Source organism: Azolla caroliniana, unplaced genomic scaffold (assembly GCF_043228905.1).
Source record: "Azolla caroliniana isolate FFs.n. ecotype wild unplaced genomic scaffold, voAzoCaro1.0.p SCAF_2, whole genome shotgun sequence".
NCBI lineage: Eukaryota > Viridiplantae > Streptophyta > Polypodiopsida > Salviniales > Salviniaceae > Azolla > Azolla caroliniana.
The window spans coordinates 26,362,414-26,388,665 of NW_028230437.1; the positions used below are offsets into that span (position 1 = coordinate 26,362,414).

Here is a 26,252-nt window from a genome sequence, read left to right on the forward strand (position 1 = left end):
AGCACCTATTGCAACTAGTTAATATATGGTATGCCAATCTAATAAATGGGGATTCCATAATTACAATATGCAAATTGGAATATGATATGTAATTATCCAATAAATGGAGATTCCGTAATGGAACTTTGAAGGGATACTAGAAGCATCTATTGGTAATACACAACAAGAAAATTTTGAACTCCCAAATTTGAGAATCAAGATTCTTTTATGTGTAGGTTACAAATGAAAACGTGTTGTTTCGGTTGGAAGCTTCCATAGGCCATAGATGGATGATAATAAAATCCATCATCTAATAACTCTAAGAATTCAAAGATGGAGGATATCTATGATGTCAGCTCATTTCACATCTATATTTATGATTATGTAGTCAGGAAAAGGAGAACTAATTATTCCCTTCCTACTATTTAGAACTATGAAGAGCCTAGAATCGTGCTAAATATGCATTGGGAGCAAATTTTCTAGGGTTCATGTTCTTAAAATTTTGAATCCAACAAGAGTTCCCCTCCATAATGGGAGTGCAATTCAATAAATGATTAATGTGTCTATGAGGAAATACCGTAAAGGTCAATACAATGTGACAATAGGTTCTAGGTGCAACATATCGTATGTTTGCTTGATCTTGATCTAGCTTCAAGCTCAAGACATAGCCAAAGTATCGCAAAACTCATATGAAAACCATTACTCGGATTCGATCGTCAACCACAATCCATCATAAAAGAACATTCACCCATGGTAATCAACATGAAAGCACCACACATTGAACAACTTATTTAATAAGGAGTACATTATGGTGTAAAATCAACACAATTCCCATATGTGTAGAAGTGAACAATGTGCGTGAGAGCTCCCATAATAATAATTCATAGAGGCAAAAACATCAACAAAAATGCTGTGCAAATTTCCATCATATTGGAAAAGACAACTAGGTGTTTACAAATTTTGCCTCAAAAACGAGTATGTGTAAAAAAGGATTCTCTCTCTTGAATCTTGAGCTAGCTACTATATATAAGACATTGATTTGTCTATAAGAGACTGACTACATATATGAAGAAATTCACTTGGACCTAAAATGAAAGGAGATGAGGAGAGGGGAAAATGTATGAGTATATCCTTTATGATTCTAAGGTGTGTGTCAAAGAGTTATATTCTAAGGTGTAAATGTATGAATATATCTTTTACGATTCTACGGTGTGGCAAAGAGTTATATGTCCTTCTTTCAAAGGATGTGTGTGTGAAGTTTTCTTTTTATGTCTCTAATGTTGCAAAAAGAGGTGAATCCTTCGTGGGGGATGATTGAATGTACAATGGACGCAAAATGAAATGGGCTCCCAAGACCCACCAGCCGGACAAAATTTTTAGAAAAAAAAGGACTGAAAACAAACTACACCTTGTTAGTAGAACTGAATTCAGGTGGGGATGAGGTAACGGCGCGAGTAAGGCGAGGTGACAGTGACGGACGATGTAGGGCGGACATCGCCATTGCCATTGGGATTGAAGCGCGAGAATCGGCAGTCGGAGTGCAAGAGGCCAGAGGCCAGATAGTCGGGGGTGCTCCCATCGAGGTACCCTTCCCCGTTAGGCCCGTCTACCTGCGCTTGTACCAGCAAAGGGTTCCATGACATGGTGTACGAAGATCCCGAGCCGCGCACGACCCGACCCCTCGCGTTCAACAACGTTTGCCCCAAGACCCCGTGGACACCGCCCGTGAGCCACTGGGACCCGCCTACGACCTCCACCGATAGGTGTAGGAATGCATCTGTCCCTCCTCCGCGCCTCTCTTCGGGAACCTCGGGCCCCGCCTTCACCCTCATCTCCATCAATCCCCCCAACCCTAACCCTAATTCTAGATTGTATTCCTCATAAGCCATATCTACTCCTTCCCCTCCCTTCCTTCCTTCATAGCTCAACTTCACCAATCCATCAGTGCTTTGGTACAGTTCTTGCATTGTCTTTTCGCCATCGATTTCGATCAAATCCATGTATTTCCCACCTGCCACACCACCTCCTCTGACCTTCATCACTATTCTGTGCCCTCTATGCATAATCCCTAATGATTTTATCCATGTCCTCTTATTGTAAACACCACTTCCTTCTTCTTTGCTGATGATGCTATCGTAAACCCTAATCCCTGCATTCTCTTTCTTCTTCATGTGCTTTTGAACTCTAAATCCTCCTTGCATCGCTTCTTTTTCCTCTTTCTTGATGTGCTTGTAAGCCCTAATTCCTCCCTTCATTGCTCTCCCGTCTTTCTTGATGTGGTCGTAAACCCCCACTTCTTTCATTGCTTCTTTTCCATCCTTCTTGATGTGTTCTTCTTTCTTCATCTGATTGTACATCCTGATTTTTCCGAATTCCATACCTTTCCCTTCTTCTTTCTTGATGTGATTGGGAAGCCTAATTTTTACTTCCTCTATGCCTTTCTCTCCTTCTCCTTCTCCTGCTTCTTCTTTCTCACCTCGAAGCTCCATATTGACATGAAGATCTGGATCAGAGATGATGCAATAGATGCCTCCGGGCTCACCAGTGAAATCGAAGTTGACGCCATCCCATCCTGTGAAGTGAGGATCGCCATAAACACCAGGATACCTCTTAACCTCCGATAGACCTGCACGGCAAGGCAATGGAGATCTCAACAACAGGAAGGTAGTGATGAGGATAGTGGTAGTGATGGTGAAGAGGCCATGGAAATTGCTGTCGTTGAGATTGGTTGTATTGTGTTTAGACATCAGGAAGGCCATAGAACAGAACAGAACAGACAGAGTTGATGATGACTGGGGTGTTTCTTCTACTCGGGTTTTATATGGTATGTATGTATGTATGTATGTATGTATGTATGTATGTATGTATGTATGTATGTATGCATGCATGCATGCAAGTATTGTATGTAGGATAGGATAGGCATGCATGTATGTATGATGATCATATGTGCGAGTGTATGTTATTGTGTGGTGATGTGAGAGTGTATGTATGTATGGTGATAAGTATGTGTACTTGGAGATGAGATGTGTATGATGGATGATGTGTTTAAATTTAGTATGTATTTAGATGAGGAGCAGGGGAAGGCGAGATTAGGGCAAGATTTGGAGGAGGCCAAAAGAATGGGAACAGACTTCACCTCCCTCCTTTTTTTTAAACTTCCTTCTTCTTCTCTTTTTTGTGTGTTTGTTTGTTTGTTTGTTACCTCTTTGCCTTCTTGGCATGTCTTTGATCTTCCACATCTGGTATATGTGATATATATCTAGAGATGGATCATATCCCATCTCCATGGGTCCAAAGATTATGGATGGTGCCGACAAATCTCCTTGCAACGTCCATGGCTTGGGTACTCTCGGGATTTGTAGAGATGCCATCCCACTGGAGTGGGGCCAAAGCAATATATATACTATTAATGCCGATTTTCTAATGATCCAATCTATTGGGCGGGTTGTATCCCATTGCAAGGATTAAACTTTTGTGCATGTAGAATCTATAAAGACATGATCGCAATTGGATATTTTATTGTCCATTGGATATCAATGTGATCTATTGGCATGAGCCCTAGCCCACTTCAATGATCAAACTTGGGCTTCTTAAAATCTATAGAGGGAGTTAGAGATATTTCCCAAATTTTCTCTATTTTTCTTTTTTTCATCTCATCATGACCTCCTCTCTCCCCCCCCCCCAAAAAAAAAATCTTGGCAAACCTCTTTCACTGCCATCATATCCTTCCTTTGCATTCCTATAGGTCATAATGCTCTACTCTACAATTATGAGGACGGGAAAGTATGTACAAATGAGAGACGAGAATTCTAGGTGTTTTACAGAAGGAAATTGTACCATAATAAAATCCATCTATATTTACAATGATGAGAATGGGAAACTAGGTACGAGTGAAAGAGGAGGATTCTAGGGGTTTAGAAAAGGAATGGGAGATAGAGAGTAAGTGAACACGTAAATACAAGAACAAATGAGAATCATGATGATATCTTCAGGTTCTCGAAGCCCGGGGAAATAGCATATTTGGTAGTTTCGGAACTCTATCAACATTATACAAGTGTTTATGGTTAAATTTTCATTTTATATTATTCTTTTCCAACATTTGATGGTGTTCACATTGCGAAAATAGTGAACAACTTCTAGGAATACGTACACCTCATAGGATTGAAGTTACACGTGCCCAACAAAAAACCATAATTTTATTTTTACCAAGGAAGTGAACATTTGCAATTTGAGCAAAGCAATTGTATTGTCTTGAATCCTAGACTTGTGAAGTTTTAATTTTTAAAGTCATATATGCTAAGAAGACATTGAGATATATTTGCCATGTGAACTACTAAGGAAAAGTGTGACGGCACAATAGCCATTGTCAACTCACCAAGTTGAAAATGTTGGTTGAATATATTAAGCTATACTTAACAATTTTCCATCTCAATTTGTAGGACCTCATTGACCTAAAAACGTATGTACGCAATGAAGTACTTGATGTATAAGAATAACTTTTAAGTATAGGTTACAAACACTCCATCACGTATACACTGTAAATTTGATATAAGACAATAGAAATGGCATAGACAACATGATGATCATTGAGGGGCCTCTCATCTATTATTCAAAAACCTCAACATCTCAATTTGTAACATGCCCCAAAGCCATGTTTCACGTCGAACAGAATGAGAAGGAAATTAGCTAAAACGGAAGTTGCAATTTGCGAATGGGTGATTTTCACATAGTTTGGTAATATGAATGGAAGTTTTTTTATGCAAATGGTGATTTTAAGCAAGTGTTGCTATGTATGAAGCATGATTTATGGCAAGCCCTGATACATTGGCATTGTGTAGAGCGTATCGAGGCATCATATGACCATTGACTAGTATCCCACATCCTCATCTTCCAATTAGAGAGTTCCACTCCTACGAATTGGATTTGTCATATTGATTGATAAAGCATTTTGTAATTTGTAATACTACACACCCTCAAGGATAGTGCAATCTCCGGAATCTTCTTTATGCATTGGTAAGTGCATGATGAGCATATTCACTTCCATCTTCATTGCATAACAGATACTGAAGCAAAGCAAAACATGTTATCCTCCCCCAGTTTTTTGTAGTCCACCCGAAAACACCCTCAATAATTTTTGCATCCTTAGCATATTGCTTCGTCCCCTATATATCAATAATCAGCATCCACATAAGGGATGCAACTATTGAGCATGAAACCATACGTTTATATGCCTTCATCTATGCTTGAACGAATGATTTGTCACATTTTCTTTCGTATTTGAGGATTATTTGGAGATAGACCTGAAATTACTGCCACCTTCGACCAATGATAAAACATGAAAGATTCAAATTGCTTCCCAATCGATCATAGAAGCATAGCATACATCCAAAAGGCCATGGAATCAATCAATCATAAAGGTCAATATGATAGCATTTTTTGAAACCAACACTATCCGATTGCTTTGACTGTGTCAATAAAGATCGATACTTTCTCACTCACTGTCTTCTCGAAATTCTGAGTTTGCAAAAATGTTTGACATGATAATATAAGCACCTGCCTGAGTTGGTTTCAAATCGATGGCATTAGCAAAGGCATGTTTCCCTAAATCCTTATTACCATGCATACGACACGCACCAAGCAAAGGCAACCATATGCTAAGATCTGCCTCTAAAGGTATCCTCCCCAGCATACCCTCTAACATCTTTAAGTCACCCGCCCTCCCAAGGAGGTCTATAATAGTACTGTAATGCTTTAAATCTGGTATAATATTGAATCTCTTACATAATTCTTCAAAATGCTTTACACCCCTCGCTACTAAACCACCATGACTACATGCTGAAAGCACCGACGCTAATGTGACCCCGTCAGGTTCAATTCCTTCCCTATCCATTTCATCAAGCAATCTCATACTTTCCTCATAGTTCCCATCTCCTGCATACCCTGCAATGCATGCATTCCACGATACAATGTCTGGGTGTGAAACACCCTGAAACACCGATCGTGCATCTTCCATGCTCGAACAGCTCCCGTATGCATGGATTAACGTGGACAATAACGGTGGATTTAGATCATACCCTGCTGAGACGATGCTAAAATGAATTTCTTGGCAAATTTCTAAGCTCCCAGTTGCACCACATGCTTGAAGAAGGCACAGATGTGTGACATCGTTCATGATAGCATTCTCATTCTTCATCCAAGTATAAAGCTCTAGCACTTCCTCTCCTTCATTGTGTTGAATACATGCGGAGAACATTGCATTCCATGATGTCGTCTCATGCTGTGACATTCCTATAAATACATCCTTTGCTTCCTTTAGCTTTCCAAGCTTTCCATAAATCGCTACAAGCGTATTACCAATAAAGACATTGGTTCTGAAACCCCATTTCCAAAGATCGGCATGTAGTGCTAAGGTAAGATCAAACAGAGTGGTTTTCTCATTCGGTAAAACCACATCTGCCTCTTTCTCTACTAGTATGCTACAAGCATTAAGGATAATCACAAAAGTTTTCTGATTTGGGTTCATACTTCCCTCGAGCATCTTTCTATAAAGCTGCAATGCCTTGTGACCATAACCTTGATTAACATAGGCAGTAAGCATGGCATTCCATGCCACGACATCACGCTGGGGCAATGCATCAAAAATACTCTCGGCTTCGGTAATAGTTCCACAAATAGCATACATACCCAAAAGGGAAGTGGCAACAAAAACATTTGAATCAAATCCCTTCTTTTTAGCATCGGCATGAAGAGCCATCCCTATTTCTATTGCTGAAATGGCATAATGATTCTCTTCAGCAAGAACCCCACACGCTTGAATCGCTACTACATATGTTTGTTCATTTCCATCTACACCTTCATGTTGCATTTGCCTGTAGAGAAGAATTGCATCCACCCCTTGCCCTTGCTCTAAATATGCTGTAAGCATCGCTGTCCAGGAAACTACATCTCGTTTTGACAAGTCAAAGAATACATTCTCAGCTTCTGATATCATGCCACTTTTCGCATACATTCCGAGAAGAGTAGTTCCGAAAAAGGAGTTTGATGCAAATCCCTTCTGCTTTGCATCACTATGTATGGCTCGGAAACATTCCATAGACATTATTTTCATCGATTTCCCCTCTATTAAGAGTTCTTCTTCCTCTTTGGCTAACAGAACACAAGCTTGAAGAGCCATGACAAAGGTCTTTTGGTCAGGGGGAACCCCTTGCTCTTGCATGTATTTATACAATCTTAATGCCATTCCTCCTTGGCCCTCTTCGATATATGCACAAAACATAGCATTCCATGCCACAATATCACATTGGGGTAATCCAGTGAAGACATTCTCGGCCTCGTTGATTCTACCACATCGTCCATAGATATTCATTAGAGCAGTAGCGACAAATACATTAGATCCTAAACCAATCCTCTGAATTGCAGTGTGCAATGCATGAACAATATCGAGACATATTAGCTTTGATGCCATATGTTTGGATAAACCATAGCATGCTTGTAAGGCAACACCAAAGGTATGTTGATTTTGATGAATATTCTCTTCTAACATTTGTCTATACAGCAAAAGGGTCTTTTTAAACTGACCAAGCTGAACATAAGCCGACATCATCGATGTCCATGATGCTAAATTCCTGTCCAACGTCCCAGCAAATACTTTCTCAGCTTCTCTGATGCTTCTACATTTCCCATACATACTCACAAGACTATTGGCCACTAACACATCCAAACCACAACCTCTTCGATCAGCCTCATCATGGAATTCCCTTCCTTTCTGGAGATCTCTAGTATTTCCACAAATCCTAATAAGGCTGACAAACATATAGCGATCGGGTTCAATTCCGTGCTTTTGTATCATTTCATACATACTAAATGCCTCTTGATTTAAGCCACGTTCATGATAACAAGAAATCATGGCGGTGTAAGAGAAGACGGTACCTGTGCGCAATCGCTTCAATGCTTGGAAAGCTTCTTCCAACGCACCACATTTAGCCAAAGTAACAACCAAATAGTCTTCAAGAAAGGGTGAGATTTCCATGGTCTGTTTCTCCATGTGAGCGAAGATGAGCTTTGCGTGAACCGTGTCTTTCTTTCTGCCACAGGTTTTAAGGAGAAGATGGTATAGTTCTTCTGAAGGCTTTGTTTGGGATTGGAATAGAGTTTCCATGGCCATGGCAAGGCGGCCTTCAGAACAGAGGTCTTCGATTCTGCCATACTGCTGGTCAGGAAGGCGATGATGAAGAGGTGGATTGAGGGGGGGTGAGGTGTTTAGAGTTAATTTCTGTGCTCTGTGGCGAGAAGAAATGGAGATGGAGGTGGAGGTGGAGGTGGGGGTGGGCTGAAGGTCGAATTGGAAGGGTGGGGAGGGGTTCAGAGCTACCACCATATTCGTCGTCTTCCTTCATTTCTTATTTCTTACTGGTTGGTGTAAAGACATTATTGTTAGCCTGACGAAGGAGAGAGAGAGAGAGAGAGAGAGAGAGAGAGAGAGAGAGAAAGGCCATCCATCCATCCACCACTCTGTCTCTCACTCTTCTTGTCTTCACTCTTCACGACTTCTTTATTGCCTAGGCTCGTGTTCGAACTCTGGATCTCTTCCCCTTTGGCCTTTTAAGCCATATAATATCATATACTATGAACCATACGTGCATTCGCGTTCGAGAATGTTTCAATCATTCTAGTATGGTAAACACCCTCGACGTATGGTAAATACCATACTTTTGTATTCATTATTTATTATAAGGTAAATTTTTTTTTTTTAAGGTAAGAAAGTTCAGGTAAAAAGTGTAAAAAAAATAACATAAGAATGTTTCGATAACATACGCATTCGAGTATGAAATAAGAATGCTGTCCAATGCATTCGAGTATATTACGTACTATGGCCATATATATGACACTATAAATATATCTACGCCTTTACTCGTTCTTTAAGCCGTATATGTACACATGTGTATACATACATACATACATACATACATACATACATACATACATATATATATATATATATATATATGTATGTATATATATATGTGTGTGTGTATAGGTATATCTGCATGCATGCATGCATACATGTATAGATATATCTACTAACTCCTAAATACATACCTCTTTTTCGTTTTGTCCTTACACCCCTCGGATCTCTTAATGTTCCGTAAATACATACCCACGAGTCCACCCTCTCTTTCTCGATCATATATCCTGAGCTAATCGTTGTATGACCAATTCATTCCTCTTCTCTTATCGAGGGCATTCGTGGGAGAGAAACCAAAACTTGGAGGAATTTCAAGGGATATATTATTTATATAGCCCCCCCCCCCAAAAAAAAAGGAACCTCATAATGAGGTTATATGCTTCGCCAATCATAATTGTACTTCGTGTATACATGTAGTTAGTGTACACATACGATCGACCTCTCAAATGAGACTATATACCTCATTGAGCGAGTTGAGGGCAATTTCACATGTCTCATAAACCTAGACTTCTTCCTAACACTCTCAAAATGTTTTGTATTTCTCCACCCTACCCCCTTCAGTTCACACTTGGCTTCTTAGCCCTCTTACTTTAAAATAATTAACTTCTTTGGCATTGTCAAATGAAACGTTTAGTAGTTGTCCAGCCTAGGGTTCACTCTTGACTTCCCAATAAAAGTATAACTTGTTTAGCATGGTCAAACCAAATGTTTGGCAATTGTCCACCCTTGGGTTGACGATTGACTAAAGTTAATTAACTGTTTTTAGACTTCATAATGGTCAATAGAAAAATAAACTTGTTTGGCCTCCTCAAACAAAATGTTTTGTAGTTCTCCACTCCCGGGCTCACACTTTGGCTTGCATTTTATTAAACAAAATGTTTGGAAACAAATGATAGGAAAAAGACAAATTAGGTTGATTGTTCCTCCTCCAATCTAAGCTCGCTATGACTATTCCTTGTGGGAAAACTACTAAGAATATGCCGCCTATCAAATATTGTTGCAATTCAAATGTAGCGGTCACCCACCGTGTGACTTCATAGATGCAAGCCATACTAGATCCAAGCTTTTGACACTTTTCCTCTCTCTCTTTCTCTCTCTCTGAAAATGTCAACCCTGAATGTTGGTCTCAATATAAAGCAAGAATGTCTATTGATCGTATCCAACCTTATCGCATTACCAATATGAGTACCAATATGGACAATAAAAATTCTAATTCTCTCTCTCTCTCTCTCTATATATATATATACCACTAAGAGAACCCAAGTTTGATCCTCGGCATGGCCCATGGGTTAGGCCCCGTCTCATTAGATTGTAATGAGTCTCTCATGGGTGTGTTATATATATATATATATGTATATATATCAATTCAACTCCACCTCTTAACACATGCACATACATAGAGTTCCCTTTGAGGATGCCTCCTATGTTATACACATTCCCTCTTTGCATAAGAAACACATACAGAATAGCCATCACACGAACAATTCGATCCTTGTGTTTCTTACACAAGATCACAAAGAGCTCATTCGTTCATTCTTCTTCCCTATTGAAGTTTGCGTTTCTCGTTTTGAAGTAAAATTATAATAAAAAATAAAAAAACAGCACCACCTGGAAAACGAGCGAGAAGGCTTAGGGATTCCCTACGTCCACGGCCCAATAAAAATATCCAAATTCTCCATGTTTTAATTATTATTATTATTGGCTAAATAAAAACCGCACTTAAATATGTAAAAATATCCAAATTCTCCATGTTTTAATTATTATTATTATTGGCTAAATAAAAACCGCACTTAAATATGTAAGGAAGCTCTCTCTATTATGTACTGTATGTACAACTAGAATAATATTATGGGATATTGTGGTTATTATTATTATTATTTTGCTTCCTATATGTACATAATAAATAAGTCCTTCTCCTCTTATCATTATCATTATTATTATTATTATTAATGTCCATGTTTTATTTTTTTTAACAGTTAAAGAACAAACTCAGAAGAAAAAGAAAAAAGAACAAAACACATACAAAAGAAAGAAAGAATGAGAGAATAAAGAAAAGGCTAGAATAGTAGTAGTAGTAGCAGCAGGCCTCTAAAGAAAGAGAAAGCTCTGCCATGGAAGCTTAGCCAAAAATTCATCCTCTCTCCACCTCCACCTCCCACCATTTCTTCTTCTTCTTCTTCTTCTTCTTCTTCGATTTCTGCCTCATCCCTGTGTAGTAGGCTTTCCTTCCTTTCTCTCAATCCTTTCGGAGCTCCCACCTCCCTGTGTATGTACAGTACACTTCTTTTGATCTGCACCTTGTATTATAAATTTTTATATATATATATATCCATCAGCCCTAGTATGTAAATTACTTACTAAACAATTCAGTGTGCGGAAGTTGTTCCCTTCCATCCTTCAACAGATTCTCTCTGCGGTCTGTGTAATCTTGGTCTTCATCTCAATCCTTTTTGTGGATTTGGCTTGGTTTAGATCCGTTAACCCGGTGGTTACTCATAGTGCAGCATAATCAGCCCTAGTCTGTAAATTACTTACTAAACAATTCAGTGTGCGGAAGTTGTTCCCTTCCATCCTTCAACAGATTCTCTCTGTGGTCTGTGTAATCTTGGTCTTCATCTCAATCCTTTTTGTGGATTTGGCTTGGTATTGATCCGTTAACCCGGTGGTTACTCATAGTGCAGCATAATCAACTGTGTGTGTGCGCGCGAAGGAGATTTCGAATGTAAAGAACCAACCACACGACAGGGAATGCCTGCAGATTTTGGTCGATTAATTTTAATTATGTTGAAGAATTTAAGCAGATAGATAGAGACGACAGAGATTCTTCTTTCATTATCAGCCATCGCCATCGGCAGAAAAAAAGAAGGCTTCACGAGCAGACGTCCTACTTTCAAATGATCAAATTAAAGGGGCCATCGCCATCGTGTTCTCATTTCTTTTGATTCTTTTGTTTGTGGATACGCAGCGACACTACTCCTACTAAGATGGAATCCGCCATCGCTGCAAGACCGTTATAACACAAGGAGGGGAAGGAGAAACAGGAAGAATTTACGACTGCAAATTATGGACGAGATCCTGCATTTTCTACCTTAATTTCTGCAGAAGCTTCTTCTCCTTCTCCTTCATTATCATTGTCTTCTTCTTTTACTTCTGATCACCGTCACTATCATCCCCATCCCCATCAACAACTGTCGTAGGATCGCGATCTTTCCAGTCCTCACATCTCCACACTCATGAAAAGCTCTAGAAGGTCTAGAAGTTCTTCCTTCAGAAATACGAATTCGAATTCAAGTCCTTCCTCCTCCTTTCCGCGCCATAATGTCATTGATGTCGATAATCTTCTCCATCTCCCCTCTGACGCTTCTGACTTCTCTGATGAAGAAGAAACTACAGCCAATACCTGCAAAGCTAGCGACGGAGACATTGGTTGTATCCACAGCAAACGCTCCCCAGATCAACAGACAATTGATCTCAACCCTTATTGTACCGTGGATTCTAGTCTCCAACAAGCTTCCATTAACCCTAATTCTCAGTATATTGCGATCTCCACTCTGCAGCAAGCTTCCATTAAACCTAAACCTAATCCACACGGCCTTTTGAATTTTTTTCGGCAGCAAGCTTCCATTAAACGTAGCCTTTACCCTATCTCTTATCCTCATGATCTTGAGGATTCTCCACTGCAGCAAGCTTCGGTTAAACCTAATCCTAGCCCTAAGTTTAATACTGTTCTCACACATCTAATCCATTATTTTGATATCGGCCGCCCATTTCCTCGATTTATTGTCTCAAAGAGACGCCAGCTTCTTCTCCTGTTCTCCTTCTGCGTGCTCTATCTTCTCGTAGGAAAGATGGCCTTTATATCCCTTCTGTTCGACTTGAATACATATACTCCAAAGGTGAGAAATATCTTTCTGTCTTTCGTTACATGACCGTCAATATATCTCTGATTCTTTTCTCTGCTTCTTTAGGTCTAGTTTCATTTTGTTCTTCTTTCTTCTTCATAATTCTCAGCATGAAACAATTATGCGAATTATTACTACGGTTTGTGCAGGTTGATCCGTACATAAGAATTTACACAGGGAGGATTAATCACGTGACAGAAGACGAGATGTCCTCCCAGGTATTGTGTTTCCTCTGCTCTCTCTCTCTCTCTCTCTCTCTCTCTAGATCAGAGCTTTCTGATTAAAAAAACCCATAGCCTTGCTTTGCATTTTACTTTTTCACTGTTTCCCTTACAGGCTATGTATCTACTATCAATGATAATGTTTTTTTTGCGTTTTCCTTTTCTTTTGTTACTAGAGAGTTGAAAGGTATGAGGAACTATGGTCTAAGAAAAATGATCCCAACCATGAACAGTGCATCGAACCCACAAGAGATCATCAGTGTGAGAGATTGAATTTATTGAATCCATTTTTATATTTTGTGCAGAGTTTTTTGCCTCTTATTCTCTGTGAAATTGTTGTTGGCAGCACCAGAAGAGGCAACAAATGGGTATCTTCTTGTGAATGCTAATGGAGGGTTGAACCAAATGAGGGCAGGAGTAAGCATAGATTGTTGTGTATTGTGTCTTCTTGTTTGAAGATTTAAAGTTTAGAGGATTGAAATTGAGCTGGAGTAAGTTTAGATTGGCGTGTCTCATGTCATAGCTCTATGAATGTTTCGGCGTTAGAGTATTGTAATGGAGTTGGAGTAAATATAGATTGTTGTGTATTGTGCCTTAATATTTGAAGATTTAAAATTTAGAGTTCTGTAATTGAGTTGTAAGTACATCTAGATTGTTGTGTATTGTGTATTTGAGAATCTAAGGTTTAGGGCATTGAAATTGAGTTGGAGTAAGTGGAGATTTGTTGTGTCTTGTATATTAATCATTTAAGATTTAAGTTTTTAGAGTGTTGAGTTGGAAGATGGATAACAATCTACAGTGTCTTAATCGTTGAAGACGTTCACATTGTCTTAGTATGGTTGAGAAATTTAAATGAATGTTCTTTTTAACATTGATTGTCATGTCGTGTCTTAGAATTTTTAGAAATTTCAGAGTTTGAACCTGAGGTTTTTTACGTATTGATTGTTGTTCTGGAAGTTTTCAAAGCTATCAGCTAATGTTCTTTCTAGTATTGATTGTTGTATTTTGAAACTTGAGCTTTTGAAGCTTTTAAAGTTTAGGGTTGAACTAATTAACATTCAAATTTGTTGATAGATATGTGACATGGTTGCTGTGGCAAGTATCATGAATGCTACCCTTGTAATACCCTTTCTTGATCATACATCCTTCTGGGCTGATCCAAGGTTTGCCATCATTTTCTTTGCAGAACTATCAGATATTTATGCACTCATTACATTAAATTTATGTTCCGTCCAGTTGATCTCTTTGATCTTTATCTGAACATTAGGAAGGCCCCTTTATCTTCAGGCAGACCTCTTCATTCTTTATTTTCCCAAATGCCCTTGAATTTTTGTAACCCCCTCCGTGGAAAAAGGGGATGAAGTGACCATATAATTTCTCTCAGGGTGTGGTAAGTAAAATCTCGAGGCATATGGGGAAATAAAGAAAACCTAAGTATTTTTCAGAATCTTCCATCCCTTTGAATGGAATTGTTTTTCATCTTTGATTTAAATGGAATTTCCAGTGAATTCAAAGACATTTTCGATGTGGAACATTTTATCCACTCTTTGGAAGATTATGTACATGTAGTGAAGTCTCTACCACCATCATTGCAAAATGTTGAACCTTTCAAAAAGACTCCTATCTCGTGGTCTCAGGTACATCCATGCCTTCTTTCATAAGTGTGGTGCATCATACATTACAAAAGGTTACATAAGAACTTACAGACCACATTCTTTATCAACATTCAAACCTGTTTCTTCTATCATTGTCACGTCATGAAGTTTGCATTCTCACATGTTTTCTATAATGCAGGCAACCTACTATGAAGAAGATGTGCTTCCTTTGCTCAAAGAACATAAGGTGCTATATTTTACACATGCGGATTCACGGCTAGCCAACAATGGCCTAGCTGATTCAGTACAACGCCTGCGTTGCCGAGCGAATTATCTAGCACTGCGTTTTGTTCAACCCATTCAGAACCTTGGAGAGTCTCTTGCTGGAAAATTTCGCCAAAGAAATGAACCCTACATTGCTCTTCATCTTCGGTACGTTGAAATGCTGTCTTTCTTCTAGTATCTTAGAAATATATGCATGGACCACATGCAATACAAACTTTTCTCTGCGTTTTATGAAAGGTATGTATTCATTATGTTTTATATAGGCGTTTTTTGCTTTAGTTATGAGAAGGATATGCTTGCATTTACGGGATGCGCCCATGGATTGAGGGAGGATGAAGCAGAGGAGCTCCGAGAAATGAGGTATCGAGTACAACATTGGAAGGAGAAAGAGATCGATGGTGAGGAAAGGCGTCTCTTGGGTGGTTGTCCCTTGACTCCTCATGAAACTGGGTTGCTGCTTAAAGGTTTAGGTTACCCATCATCTACAAAGATCTATATTGTAGCTGGTAACCTCTTCGGAAATGATAGTATGCTTTCTTTGAAGAAGCATTTTCCCAATGTGTTTTCACATTCAGATTTGGCATTTGAGGAAGAGCTTTACCCTTTGAAAGGGTATCAAAACAGATTAGCTGGACTAGATTACATTCTTGCTGTGGAAAGTGATGTGTTTGTGTACACTTATGATGGGAATATGGCCAAAGCTGTACAAGGCCACCGGTTCTTTGAAGGCTATCGCAGAACAATCAGTCCTGACAGGTAAGATATGAACTGTTTTCTCTTGGCCTAAGAGTCTCAGCATATGTACATAATTGGTTTTGTTTTTCTCTTACTCATTTGGATTTATTCAATCTATTCACGAATACTGTAGAGAATGAACATCCTACAGTGAGATGTGAAACAGAGAGTTGAGTCCATGCGATAGATATGTTTTAGTCTGCCATTTTTCTCTTGCCTTCCTTAGGAATAACTTATAAGCATAAACCAGCATGAATAATCTCCTGAACTCCCAAGGTATTTTGGGTATTTTTGCGCCTTTGGAAAATTTGCAATTCTCTTGTCATTTGTATGTACGTAAGGTCAATAAAAATTAGGAAAGATCAAATTCATGTGATACAACATTTGGAAGTATCCAAAGTTATGAATGCGAAATATTGATTATGTGTGAAAGGCGATAATATAAAAGGGAAGTAACTTGTACACACAGCATAAAAGTTCCAATGCTGACATACCTTGGGCAGAGAATACAGGAGCTTGTTTGGAGCAATGGAAAACCATGGTATGAAAAAAGGCTGTTTTGTAGCCCTGAAAAAGAGATGAAAAGCCTTTGGAGATGGAGGCCTTCACCCTGAAAAAAGAAGATGAAAAACCATAGAAAATGGCTGTCTTATAGTCTAACCTTTCACGAAAATCAGCCATACAGTCCCAAAAAATACATTTGCAACCTAATGTGAACATTTTAATCTGAAACTCCCACTAAAAAGAAGGTTTGGTTATCCCGCATTGTGTGAGTGTGGTGGGAACTACAGGTTGTACCTTTGAATGGCTTGGGGATGACATTTATATCCTCCAGAGTCCAGGGTAAGATGATGCCTAAATGAATGTGCTTGTTTGTCCATGACAATGCTCCAGATCCTTCTTTGCAATTGCCATTTATTTGTGTGAAGAGCCAATAATGATCAAGCATGATGTCTGGAGAAGTGCTCGCCGCCAGGTCTATTTGAAGAAGTTATACGGATTCCCAACAGAAGTCAGCGATCCGTCTTTGTGTAGTATCTCCATGGGTACATCCACCTCTCATTATGAGGGTCTCTGTATACTTTCACAAATCTTCTCTAAATAGAGCCCATGACTCAACTACTAAAAAGACAATGAAACACCATCGAATCTCATACTAGGCTGGGCAAAAATGCAATATTCGTCTAAATCTGGCTCTTTTACAAATCTGGCATATCCTTTTTTGGGGTAATATGGCCATGTATCCCCGGCCTCAATATCTAGCTGACGTGAGAAAGTACCCATCTGACCAATCGCATGTTCCAGCCCAGATTATCGATAAAAATCTATCTTCATCTCTAGTGTCTGAGAGACTCTACCCAAGCTCTACGGATATTTAAGTGAACCAGATCTGTTCCTATGACATTGTCAATCTCCGAGTGATTTATCCTATCTATATTAGATCTCGTGCAGCTCAAACCGTGATGGCATCTATGCATAACAGCATGAAGCATCCCTCGCCATGGCAAGCTGTCAACAAGACTCAAAGGACCAATTGTCATACACCTTAGGTATGGCGTCGTCTGAATGGTTAGTTCTAGAAACTGTTTTATTCAGAAAGATTATTAATCACCACAAAAGACCAAAAATCCCATCTCTCTGGACGAGCCCATGGAGATGATTCTAACTTGGGTTCTCCCAATTTTATGGTTTTCAATGCTATATCTGTCTAGAAGTTTAATGATTCGGATTAAACTCAACAATAAGTATCTACAGAGTTAGAACTATCGCTAGCTCTATAGATAGATACTTATTGTTATAGATTTAACAAACAGGCCTCATCTCTGTAGATTCAATGATCCAAATCCCATCTGTCTGGACGAGCCCATGGAGATGATTCTAACTTGGGTTCTCTCAATTTTATGGTTTTCAATGCTATGGAGTAAACCACAAAGCCAGCAGCCAAAGAGAGAGATGCAGAATGCGTCAATTGGAACCCCGTTGAGATGACTGTGTGTGGAGTGTTTTGAGACCGGGAGATCATTAGATTGGCACAGTGGTATGACCTCTAGAGTGTAGGAGAAGTGAGATAGATACATGGTGTAACGATAAGGATTTGACCCCACGACCTTGAGAAGTGACTCATACATGGTGTAGTAAAGATGTGTGAAAGCATAAGGATTTTAAACCCATGACCTTGAGTGAGTTGACAGATCACTAGTATTTGAATTAAGTAGTGGATTTAATCTTTTTCGTACAGGCGGAACTTGGTAAGACTTGTGGATGCATATGAATGTGGAAACATAACATGGGCACACTTTCAGACGGAAATGAAGGCTCTGCATGCCAATCGGACTGGTGCACCCCATACAAGAAAACCAAGGGAGTCCCCGAAGCTAGAAGAGAGCTTTTATGCCAATCCTTACCCCGGTTGCATATGTGAGAGAAATCAAGCAAACAGTTACTAAACACTCTTGTTTGTTTTGTTTTCTTCTTCTTTTCCATTCTTTCCATTCTTTTTCACAAAGGAAATGCACTTTGAGTACGTAGTTCTCTAAGCTCTTTATTTGCTACACACACAAAGCAAACACAAAAAAGAGTGGGAATAAAACCACATGATGAGGATGTTCTAAATGTACAGGCCAATATTGTTTCAATGATGAGATGTTTTTGAAGGGTTCTTCTAGTGGAAAGAAAGCATGGGTGTTTCATCATTGATTTTTGGATGAAGATATTTGTTGACATAAAATCTACAATTGTTTTAAGGCATTTCAATACAAGCTACAATTGCTCCATACATTATTTCTTGATTGAGATGTTTTAACATATCATATTGACAATAATATATACTACTATCTCCATGATATCCCACAACCCTTCTATGATCTTTTGTTATTTTGGATAGTAGACGGTGAAACCTTCAAATAGATTAAATATCTCTTGAAAATTGAGCATGTTCTCCAAGAAATAGCCATCAAATGAATCCAAAAGTTCATTAAGATCACTTTTCTACACTTATTAAGATAAACTTTTCTACTTAGGTCCTATGGGTCAATATTGGCCTCTCTATGGACACTAAAAAATCTCTCTCTAGCATGTAGCATTAGTATTGAAAGAAAGAAAGAAAGATCATGTGGTCGATCGAGATGGGGCTATGAGAGAAAGAGAGGTTAATAATTGGTTGGTAAGCGTGAAAAAAATGTCAGAAGGGTATATTTTAGTAAGAATTCCAAAAAGCAAAGAACTTATAAAAAGCAAAACGCAAAAAAAAAACAAAAGAGCTGGAAAAAGCAAGGAGGCATGACTCAAAAGCATGTCTGTATTTATTTTATTTATTCCATTTCTTGTCCAAAAAGCAAAGAACTTGTAAAAAGCAAAACGCAAAAAAGCAAAGAGCTGGAAAAAGGAAGGAGGTATGACTCAAGCATGTCTGTATTTTATTTATTTTTCCCCTTTCCTTTTTCGCTCCGAAGAGAAAGAATGAAGTCAGACTGAAGAAGAAGAAGAAGAAGAAGTCGACTGCGTAGATTATAATTACTGGTATGTCCACACGCAGAGAAGATCACAGAGATCCTTTCGATCCGATCGCCCAAGCTTAGCTTCCCCATGGCCTCTCTACCCCTCTACGCTTACGCATCGTTTCCTCTCATCCTCCTAAGCTTCTGGCATGCCCTCTGTTCTGCTCGATCATACCTTCGATCCCCTTCGCTCTTCCACGCACGCTCATGGCACCCTTTCTCTCTTCTTCGCCATGGAGAGCTCTATACAGAGATCTTATTCTTCCTCTCTGCTTCGATCTATCACGCCATAGCCATATCTTCCTTACCTTCAGGTTCAATCTCGCAGATCTACGCATATCAATACCTCTTCGTCCTTATTTTCTTCACGTTCTGTCTCTTCTTGACTCTGATCAGCGAATCGTCTCTCTCTCTCCCTCTTCCTCAGGAAGCCAACTTCTTCTTCTTGGCGATGGCGTTTGCTCTGGAAACCTTCGTTCTCTACAGATCTGCATCAGATCCGCAGTTATTGCTGGAGCGAGAGAGCTTTCATATTCTCTCAACCTTCGCTTTCTTCTCCTCCATCGCTTCTTTCCTTCTCTCGTGGAGACCTCATTCTTTCTTGGTTAGCATGTCTTTTTCTGCTTCCATCTTTATGCAAGGAACTTGGATTCTTCAAGTAGGACTTTCGCTGTTCTCTGAGCGTTTCTTGCCACAAGGATGCCATCGACTGAGCTCTGGAGTTACACAGTGTGATATAGAAGCAGCCAAGGATCGCGCTGTGGCAATTATGGATCTTCTCTTCCTCTTCCACGTGGGCTTCGCAGTGCTCGTCTTTGTTGTCTTGTTTGGATTTGTATCCAGAAGTGGTGGATACAGAAGAAATGGTGGTTATGAAGGCATGGAACTGACTACTGGCAATGGTGAATCTGATCATCTTCTGCAAATGAAGCCATCAACCACCAAAGTTGTCATCGATTGATGATAGTTGGCAATTGATCGATCGGTTCATCAACTGCTTTGATTAAGATGGGAAAAGAAACAAGAACCTAACATTCTGTACAGAATCCAACTCTTCAATTGTGATCTATATAACTAAAAAATCTACAGATGGTTTGCTCGTCATTGACTACATAAGGATTACATCTCAGTTGCTTAGTAATATATGTATATGTATGTGCTTGATCTTGGTGTTAGCAATGCACGTGTATAAGGAAATAATCATCAAGCGAGATATTGATATGTAGATGATATTAACATCCATGGGAGATCGAAAATGAACAATTAGGGTCACAGCCGCTCACATGACTGAAATTGGACTTGGGTTCTCACAATTTAATGACTTTCCGATGCTAGCGTCTAAACCACAGAGAGAAAGGAACAAGATTCTATTAATGTTCTCTCATAAATGATTATACCTATGAGAGAATGGGCTTGTGCATAGATGATTTATACATTGTTTTGTGAAATATTTACAACTGAAGGACCATGTGGGTTTTGAGTGAAATCAATGAAATGTGACTGTGAGGTTGCAAGGTCAAATTAATTCATGACTTTATTAAATGGTCTGAAGCTGGAGGATGGAATTGATCCTAGAGGGATTAGAATTATGCAAATACCTACCCATGTCGAATATGAATTGGAGGTGACTGATCACATCTATATATAGGGTTTGTACCAAGTAACTAGCAATCATTATCCAAGTTTGCAGATAGCTTTAAATTATAGAGAATGCTACAATGGCAATGAACTTCAATACAGATACAAATTGCTAAGCACATGTGATCACATATACAGGATTGGTATTTTTAGACATTGGGTATGAGGGAAATATACGCAAGAATTTGAAGGATGTGCATTGGAAGGTAATGTGGATGGAGAAGTGTGTGAACAGAAAATGGGCCAACAATTCAAATGCTTACAAGTACATGTATCCTCCAATATGGCTCAAACCAGTTTTATAAAGGGTGTAGTTCGAATTTTCTATATTGCTTGTGAAAATCACTATGCATTGGTGTGAATGGTTTTACATTTTCTTCAAAATTATTTCAAAATGACCCAACTCCAATGTTGCCCTCAATCACCTCAATTCTTACCTCCTAAAGCTCGAATAGTCTTAGTTAAATACAATGTCTACCTAGAAAATGGAGAAGTGCTTATAATAAACAAGAAAACTTAGCTTATTATTATGACAAATCAACAGACTACTAAGCTTGGAAGGTCTCAATTCAAACCTATGGGTGTGGGAAATTTCATGCTAAACTGAATAACTATGAATTTATTAGGCATAGACTACTGTGTTCTTCCTTTCAAATGATGCATTGGATCACTTTTAACACTACATTATTTGCTGGTTTCTTACCCCTTATTTTAAAGGGCAGAAATTATAAACCATTATTTGATTCTTATGAAACAAGAAACCCCTTTCTGTTGGCATGGTAAAAAGAAATAAGAATTTTGAATGTCATTAGTTTTATGTTTTTATATCAACACTTTTTCCCTACTGAACTTTCCCGTGTGTTGACTACATTATACTTTATATGCACACTTCATGTTTTTGGCCGTTTGAGGCTTCAAATTCTAATAGATGAGCCATGGAGATCATGGACATATAAGGCCTATTACCATAAATCAAAGATTCAATTCTATCTGAAATCAATGTAAGGGAAAACCTTAAAATACTGTTTGAAGTAAAGATTGAAAACATTTATATAGCCTTTTACTTGGTAAAAGGCACTACTATGTATATACAAGTTAGTCGGATGACTTCAAAGAGTAGCAGTAAGGCACAGACAAAAGAGCAAACAATATAAGATATCGCAGGATCCACTGCAACCTGTTTCACTTACAGTAAAAAGGTTATAATTATGTGTTCTGGTAGGCCAAATACCAAATCTTCAGACCTGTAGAGGAGAAAAACACCGTTCTGCGACATCCATCACTTCCACACTTCGCTTATTAAATACTAAAGATTCAGACCTGTATGGGAGAATAACACTGTTCTGTGACATCCATCACTTTGACATACTCCCACTCATTTAAAGAGCTGCATCATACAGTTATAAGAACAATTCATCAATGTATCAAAGCTTCGCAGCACGTAATGCATTTTGAAACATAAGAAAAAAAGTGTTTTAGTTTTACCTCCTTGTCTGTTTCAGTCACCTTACCAAATCGGCCTGGTCACATCCAACAATGTAAAACAATCAAAATATGCAAATAAGAGAATGTCTTTTCTATTATTTATTTATTCCATTTTGAAGAAAATTGAAACTTTCTTAGTGCACAAAAAACCAACCTGAGTTTGTCTGTGCATTTGTAGATGCCTTCAAAAAAGTATGATGTTCAGATACGCCCGAATTCTTGCCCCCATGTCCTGTCGCATAGAAACGCATTCATGTCCATGTCAAAACAAATATATGATGATGATTGTTTCCAGAAAAAATGGGACAAAACCTTCACTTCCAGACAGTGGCATGCTTGATTTTGATTGGGGAGAGTAAGTAGTTGACCAAGATCGACCATTTGATCCCGCCAACTCTATGATTACTTCTGCCTGCTCCAACAAGTCAAATATCTGAGGCATAAATCATTGCTTAAATCTCTGAAATACTCCTGAGTTTTCATTATTTCTCGAAATGCCCCCCCCCCCTCTTCAGCAATTATATGTGCTATTTGTGCAATTATACTGTTCATTCATCCTATTTGCTCAATTATATGTTCTCAATTCTATGGTCAGTTCAGTCTCTTTTTCTCTGTTTTGGAAGTGAAAGGCTCAGGTATTTTCAGAGTTTTACCCAAATCAATCATCATGGTACAGGGACTCGCAGCTAAAGACTCTGTGGACATATCATAAGGATGGAACCTCACCTTCTCAGAGGATATATCTTCAAAAACATGTGCCAGCCCACCATAAAATATTGTAAGCTGCCTTGTCATTGGTGCCAGATGATGACTGCAAAATTATAGGATCAGAACGAAGCTCTTGGCTTGACCAAGCATATATAATTCTGTATTGGAACAGATGAGAAACTAACCTCGTTACAAATGTTGATGATGATTCCAAGTCAAAGCCTTGGGACCTTGACTTTGGTTTTGTAAGGAATGCTGAATCCGTATTCTCTATAGCCTGATTACCAGACCTAGAATTCAGAAGATTTCCGACATTTGAACCTTTTAATCCTGTCCTTGAACCCTCGTCTGCAGGTGTAGTCTGCAACTGTATAGACATGGATGTATATGTGTCTCGCATCATGTGCTCTTCTTGTGTATTCTTTTGTCCAACTCTGGACGGCCCAAATAGTTCCATGCTCTGCAATCCTAATGATGAAACTTCCCGTTTCTTAGGCACCAATGCTGGGACATCCATCTTTGGTATCGAAGATGAATTTAAATTTGACGATTTGAACAGAACTCGAGGAGGTTGCATTGTCAAATGTAGGTCTTCATTGGCCATCTCTTGATAACCCCTTTTCCTATCATTTGATTTTTCCGTTCGTCCCATCTGCTATTAAAAAAATCGTATCTATTTTTTATATATATCAGAGCAGAAAGCAGAAAAGTCTCCAATACGCTGAGCTTTTCTTTTATTTTTCCAAGTGTGCCTAATTTTTTGTCATTTCCTCAAATGCCCTTGGTCAACTCCCTCCGGCGTATTTACATGTGTTAGTTGAGTAATTATATGCTCAATTTCTCTCTTTCAGTGGTTGACCAAGCGCATTAGCGGAAATACAAGAAAGGAAGTCAAGGAAAACTCAGGGATGCTGCAGAGTTTTCCCAAATAGAAGAGACATTGTTTTTTGTACATTTTTTATATCTTTGGACTTTTATCCCTACCTTAAAAGTGTGTGATGAATCTATATTCATCTCTAACTTCTTCTGTGAAAATTCTTTGTATCGAGTGGCCTCTGTTTGATTATGCTGTCTATTCGTGTACATAAAATTCTCCTTATGTTGGAAGTTACCATTCTCCCTTCTCCATAATGATTGGTCTGTAGATAAAATGATCCACGTGAACATTTAAACAGAGAAAACACAAAAATTAAGGGAGAAAACTCAGAAATTCTCTAGAATGTTTTTCTACTTCCTAAATACCCCTAAGTTTTTGTTATTTCCTTGGTGAACTCCTGAAAAAGATATGAAAGGAAGAACTAACCATATAAGTAGTAAAAATACCACATTTTATTGGTTATATAGGGAATTGACCAAGAGTATTTGTGGATAAAAGATAAATCAGGGATATTTCGGAGTATGTTATGCAAGAATTAATGAATACGTTATTACAGATATAGCACATCGGTTGTTGATGCTACCTGATGCAATTTCTTCTGAAGTCTGAAGTTCTACAGAGAATGGGCCCGACAAAATTGCAGGAGAAGTACTCTCTTCGATCTGGCTTGCACTCTGTGGAGATACAGCACATACTTGTTCAGTTTCTTCAACCAATGTTAAATGATTCCCCGAGCCTTTTGAAGAATCAATGTCTGCGGCAGATATTTGGTACTTTTCTTCACTTTTTGTTCCAACATATTCAAAAAAGTCATGAAATACATGTGGTTCTTTCCCGTTCATAGATCTGTTATGGCCAAAAAGTGCATCGTGGGAGGAAATTGATCATGTCACACGACATAAATTAAACAATAATTCTCAATCTTGCCTTTGTACAAATGACCAGATCCAGCGATGAATCCACCAGTTATTTGAAATATTAGCCAAGGCTCTTCAAAACTCTTGGCTTGTTTCGATAGTCTTAAAGCATACCAATAGTTTGTAATGGTACAAGAAGCTGGAATTTGTTGTTTTTATGCATTGAAGTCAATTAATTCCTTGATTGTGAGAAACCTAAAAACTTCAGACATCATAAAATGTGATTTGGTCAGAGATTAACTAAACTCTAAAGGAAGCATGCTGAAATTGATAGGAGCATCGAGTTGACTGCATACTAAACTGAATCTATCTAGAAACCATTGCATAAGCACAACAATAAGAATTACATGCATTCAAAGCTATTCAAACATGAGAAATATTCAAAGAATTGCTCAACGAATTTGCGCAATATGACAGATTATTCAATAAGTATTTCAGATTACTTTTCTGCTATGACAGGGTTAAATTACAAAGGAAAGTGTCTGAAAGGAAATATCGAATGAAAACAAAATTCAGAGTTTGAGGGTCTTTGACAAACACTGTCTCTTGATTTCTCTAATGAAAGTGTTTACATGCAGACAAAAATATAGGGCTCAATCAGAGAGAGATGAAAATCAAATTGAAATATCTAGAGACACCAAGTATTTACTTGATAAATTTAAAGAAATTAATTATTTCAGAATTTTGCAAGATCTAGACAGACCAAGTTCTTTTTTCTGCTGTGAAACAACCATTTTTGAACCAGAAAGAAATAATTGATGAAATCTATGGCCTTCTGTGAATTTTCTGAGAATTTGATAGGATTTCTTCTGGAAATTCTGTCCTCTTCAGAGAAAGAAAGATCATCACACAAAAAACGTACCTTCACAGAAACAAACTCGATGTCGAATCAGAGAAAGGTGCTGACGAGGAAACAAATAGAGAAAGGTATGGAATTCGCAGAGTTCATGGAAATTTTGAACAAACTATGAGGCGTCTGTAAATTGGATAAATCTACGAAATTTCTGTGATTAAGCAGGATTTTCACTTCTGAGAGAACAAGAACAAAACGTAGTTCGCAGAAACAACAAACTCGTTTGGATCGGAGAAAGAGCGAGATTGTAATTTGCAGTAAGGAAAAATACCATCAATAGAGGGAACGAAATAGCTACGGGCAATAGAAAAAGAATAAGATGCAAAAAACACAGAGAAACACGAAATCTGCTGGAATTCGGATACGAGCAAACTGTTGTGAATTCCTTGCAAATCGAAACAAACAAAGAGACAAGAGAATCGTACCTTCGCAAGAAGCAAACAATTTGGCTTGGAGAAGATCAGAAACGGTGGTAAGGAGAAAGACGTACGTCCGATCATTCGAAAAGGAAAGCTATGGCATTCTTCCTCTCTGCGTTCTGCGAAAACCCTAATTTCGTTTGGCTCTGTGTGTGTGGGTGCGCCTGTGCGCGCGT

General features: G+C 38.5%; 5 protein-coding genes across 10 annotated transcripts; 2 read left to right on the forward strand and 3 right to left on the reverse strand.

The window, feature by feature from the left end:
• Window positions 1-1,096: 1,096 nt before the first annotated feature.
• Window positions 1,097-2,812, reverse strand: LOC147867892 (uncharacterized). Its single transcript, XM_087315797.1, has one exon. It carries the CDS (start codon window positions 2,736-2,738, stop codon window positions 1,407-1,409), a length of 1,332 nt encoding a protein of 443 aa, XP_087171923.1. The 5' UTR covers window positions 2,739-2,812; the 3' UTR covers window positions 1,097-1,406.
• A 1,703-nt stretch (window positions 2,813-4,515) lies between these two features.
• Window positions 4,516-8,301, reverse strand: LOC147867893 (pentatricopeptide repeat-containing protein At2g03380, mitochondrial-like). The gene has a single exon (XM_087315798.1). It carries the CDS (start codon window positions 8,141-8,143, stop codon window positions 5,471-5,473), a length of 2,673 nt encoding a protein of 890 aa, XP_087171924.1. The 5' UTR covers window positions 8,144-8,301; the 3' UTR covers window positions 4,516-5,470.
• A 3,819-nt stretch (window positions 8,302-12,120) lies between these two features.
• Window positions 12,121-18,358, forward strand: LOC147867894 (O-fucosyltransferase 19-like). Its single transcript, XM_087315799.1, has 9 exons — window positions 12,121-12,840; window positions 12,996-13,064; window positions 13,244-13,328; window positions 13,414-13,484; window positions 14,142-14,230; window positions 14,572-14,704; window positions 14,862-15,094; window positions 15,227-15,703; window positions 17,922-18,358. Exons 1-9 carry the CDS (start codon window positions 12,178-12,180, stop codon window positions 18,127-18,129), a joined length of 2,028 nt encoding a protein of 675 aa, XP_087171925.1. The 5' UTR covers window positions 12,121-12,177; the 3' UTR covers window positions 18,130-18,358.
• Window positions 18,359-19,176: 818 nt separating this feature from the next.
• On the forward strand, window positions 19,177-20,279 carry LOC147867895 (plant viral-response family protein (DUF716)). The gene has a single exon (XM_087315805.1). It carries the CDS (start codon window positions 19,268-19,270, stop codon window positions 20,138-20,140), a length of 873 nt encoding a protein of 290 aa, XP_087171931.1. The 5' UTR covers window positions 19,177-19,267; the 3' UTR covers window positions 20,141-20,279.
• Window positions 20,280-21,759: 1,480 nt separating this feature from the next.
• On the reverse strand, window positions 21,760-26,252 carry LOC147867896 (uncharacterized). 6 transcript variants are annotated; one of them, XR_015529388.1, is made up of 9 exons: window positions 24,471-25,006; window positions 23,995-24,149; window positions 23,196-23,665; window positions 23,029-23,113; window positions 22,615-22,735; window positions 22,457-22,534; window positions 22,303-22,337; window positions 22,138-22,204; window positions 21,760-22,061 (listed from the first exon to the last, which is right to left on the reverse strand). XR_015529388.1 is itself a non-coding variant. In XM_087315801.1 (9 exons), exons 2-9 carry the CDS (start codon window positions 24,727-24,729, stop codon window positions 22,193-22,195), a joined length of 1,215 nt encoding a protein of 404 aa, XP_087171927.1. In that variant the 5' UTR covers window positions 24,730-24,983; window positions 26,083-26,252; the 3' UTR covers window positions 21,760-22,192. The 6 variants fall into 6 exon arrangements, 5 of the variants coding, with proteins under 5 accessions (XP_087171927.1, XP_087171928.1, XP_087171929.1 ...); XM_087315801.1 differs by adding an exon at window positions 26,083-26,252 and having other exon boundaries at window positions 21,760-22,204; window positions 24,471-24,983; XM_087315802.1 differs by having other exon boundaries at window positions 21,760-22,204; window positions 24,471-24,733; window positions 24,815-25,006.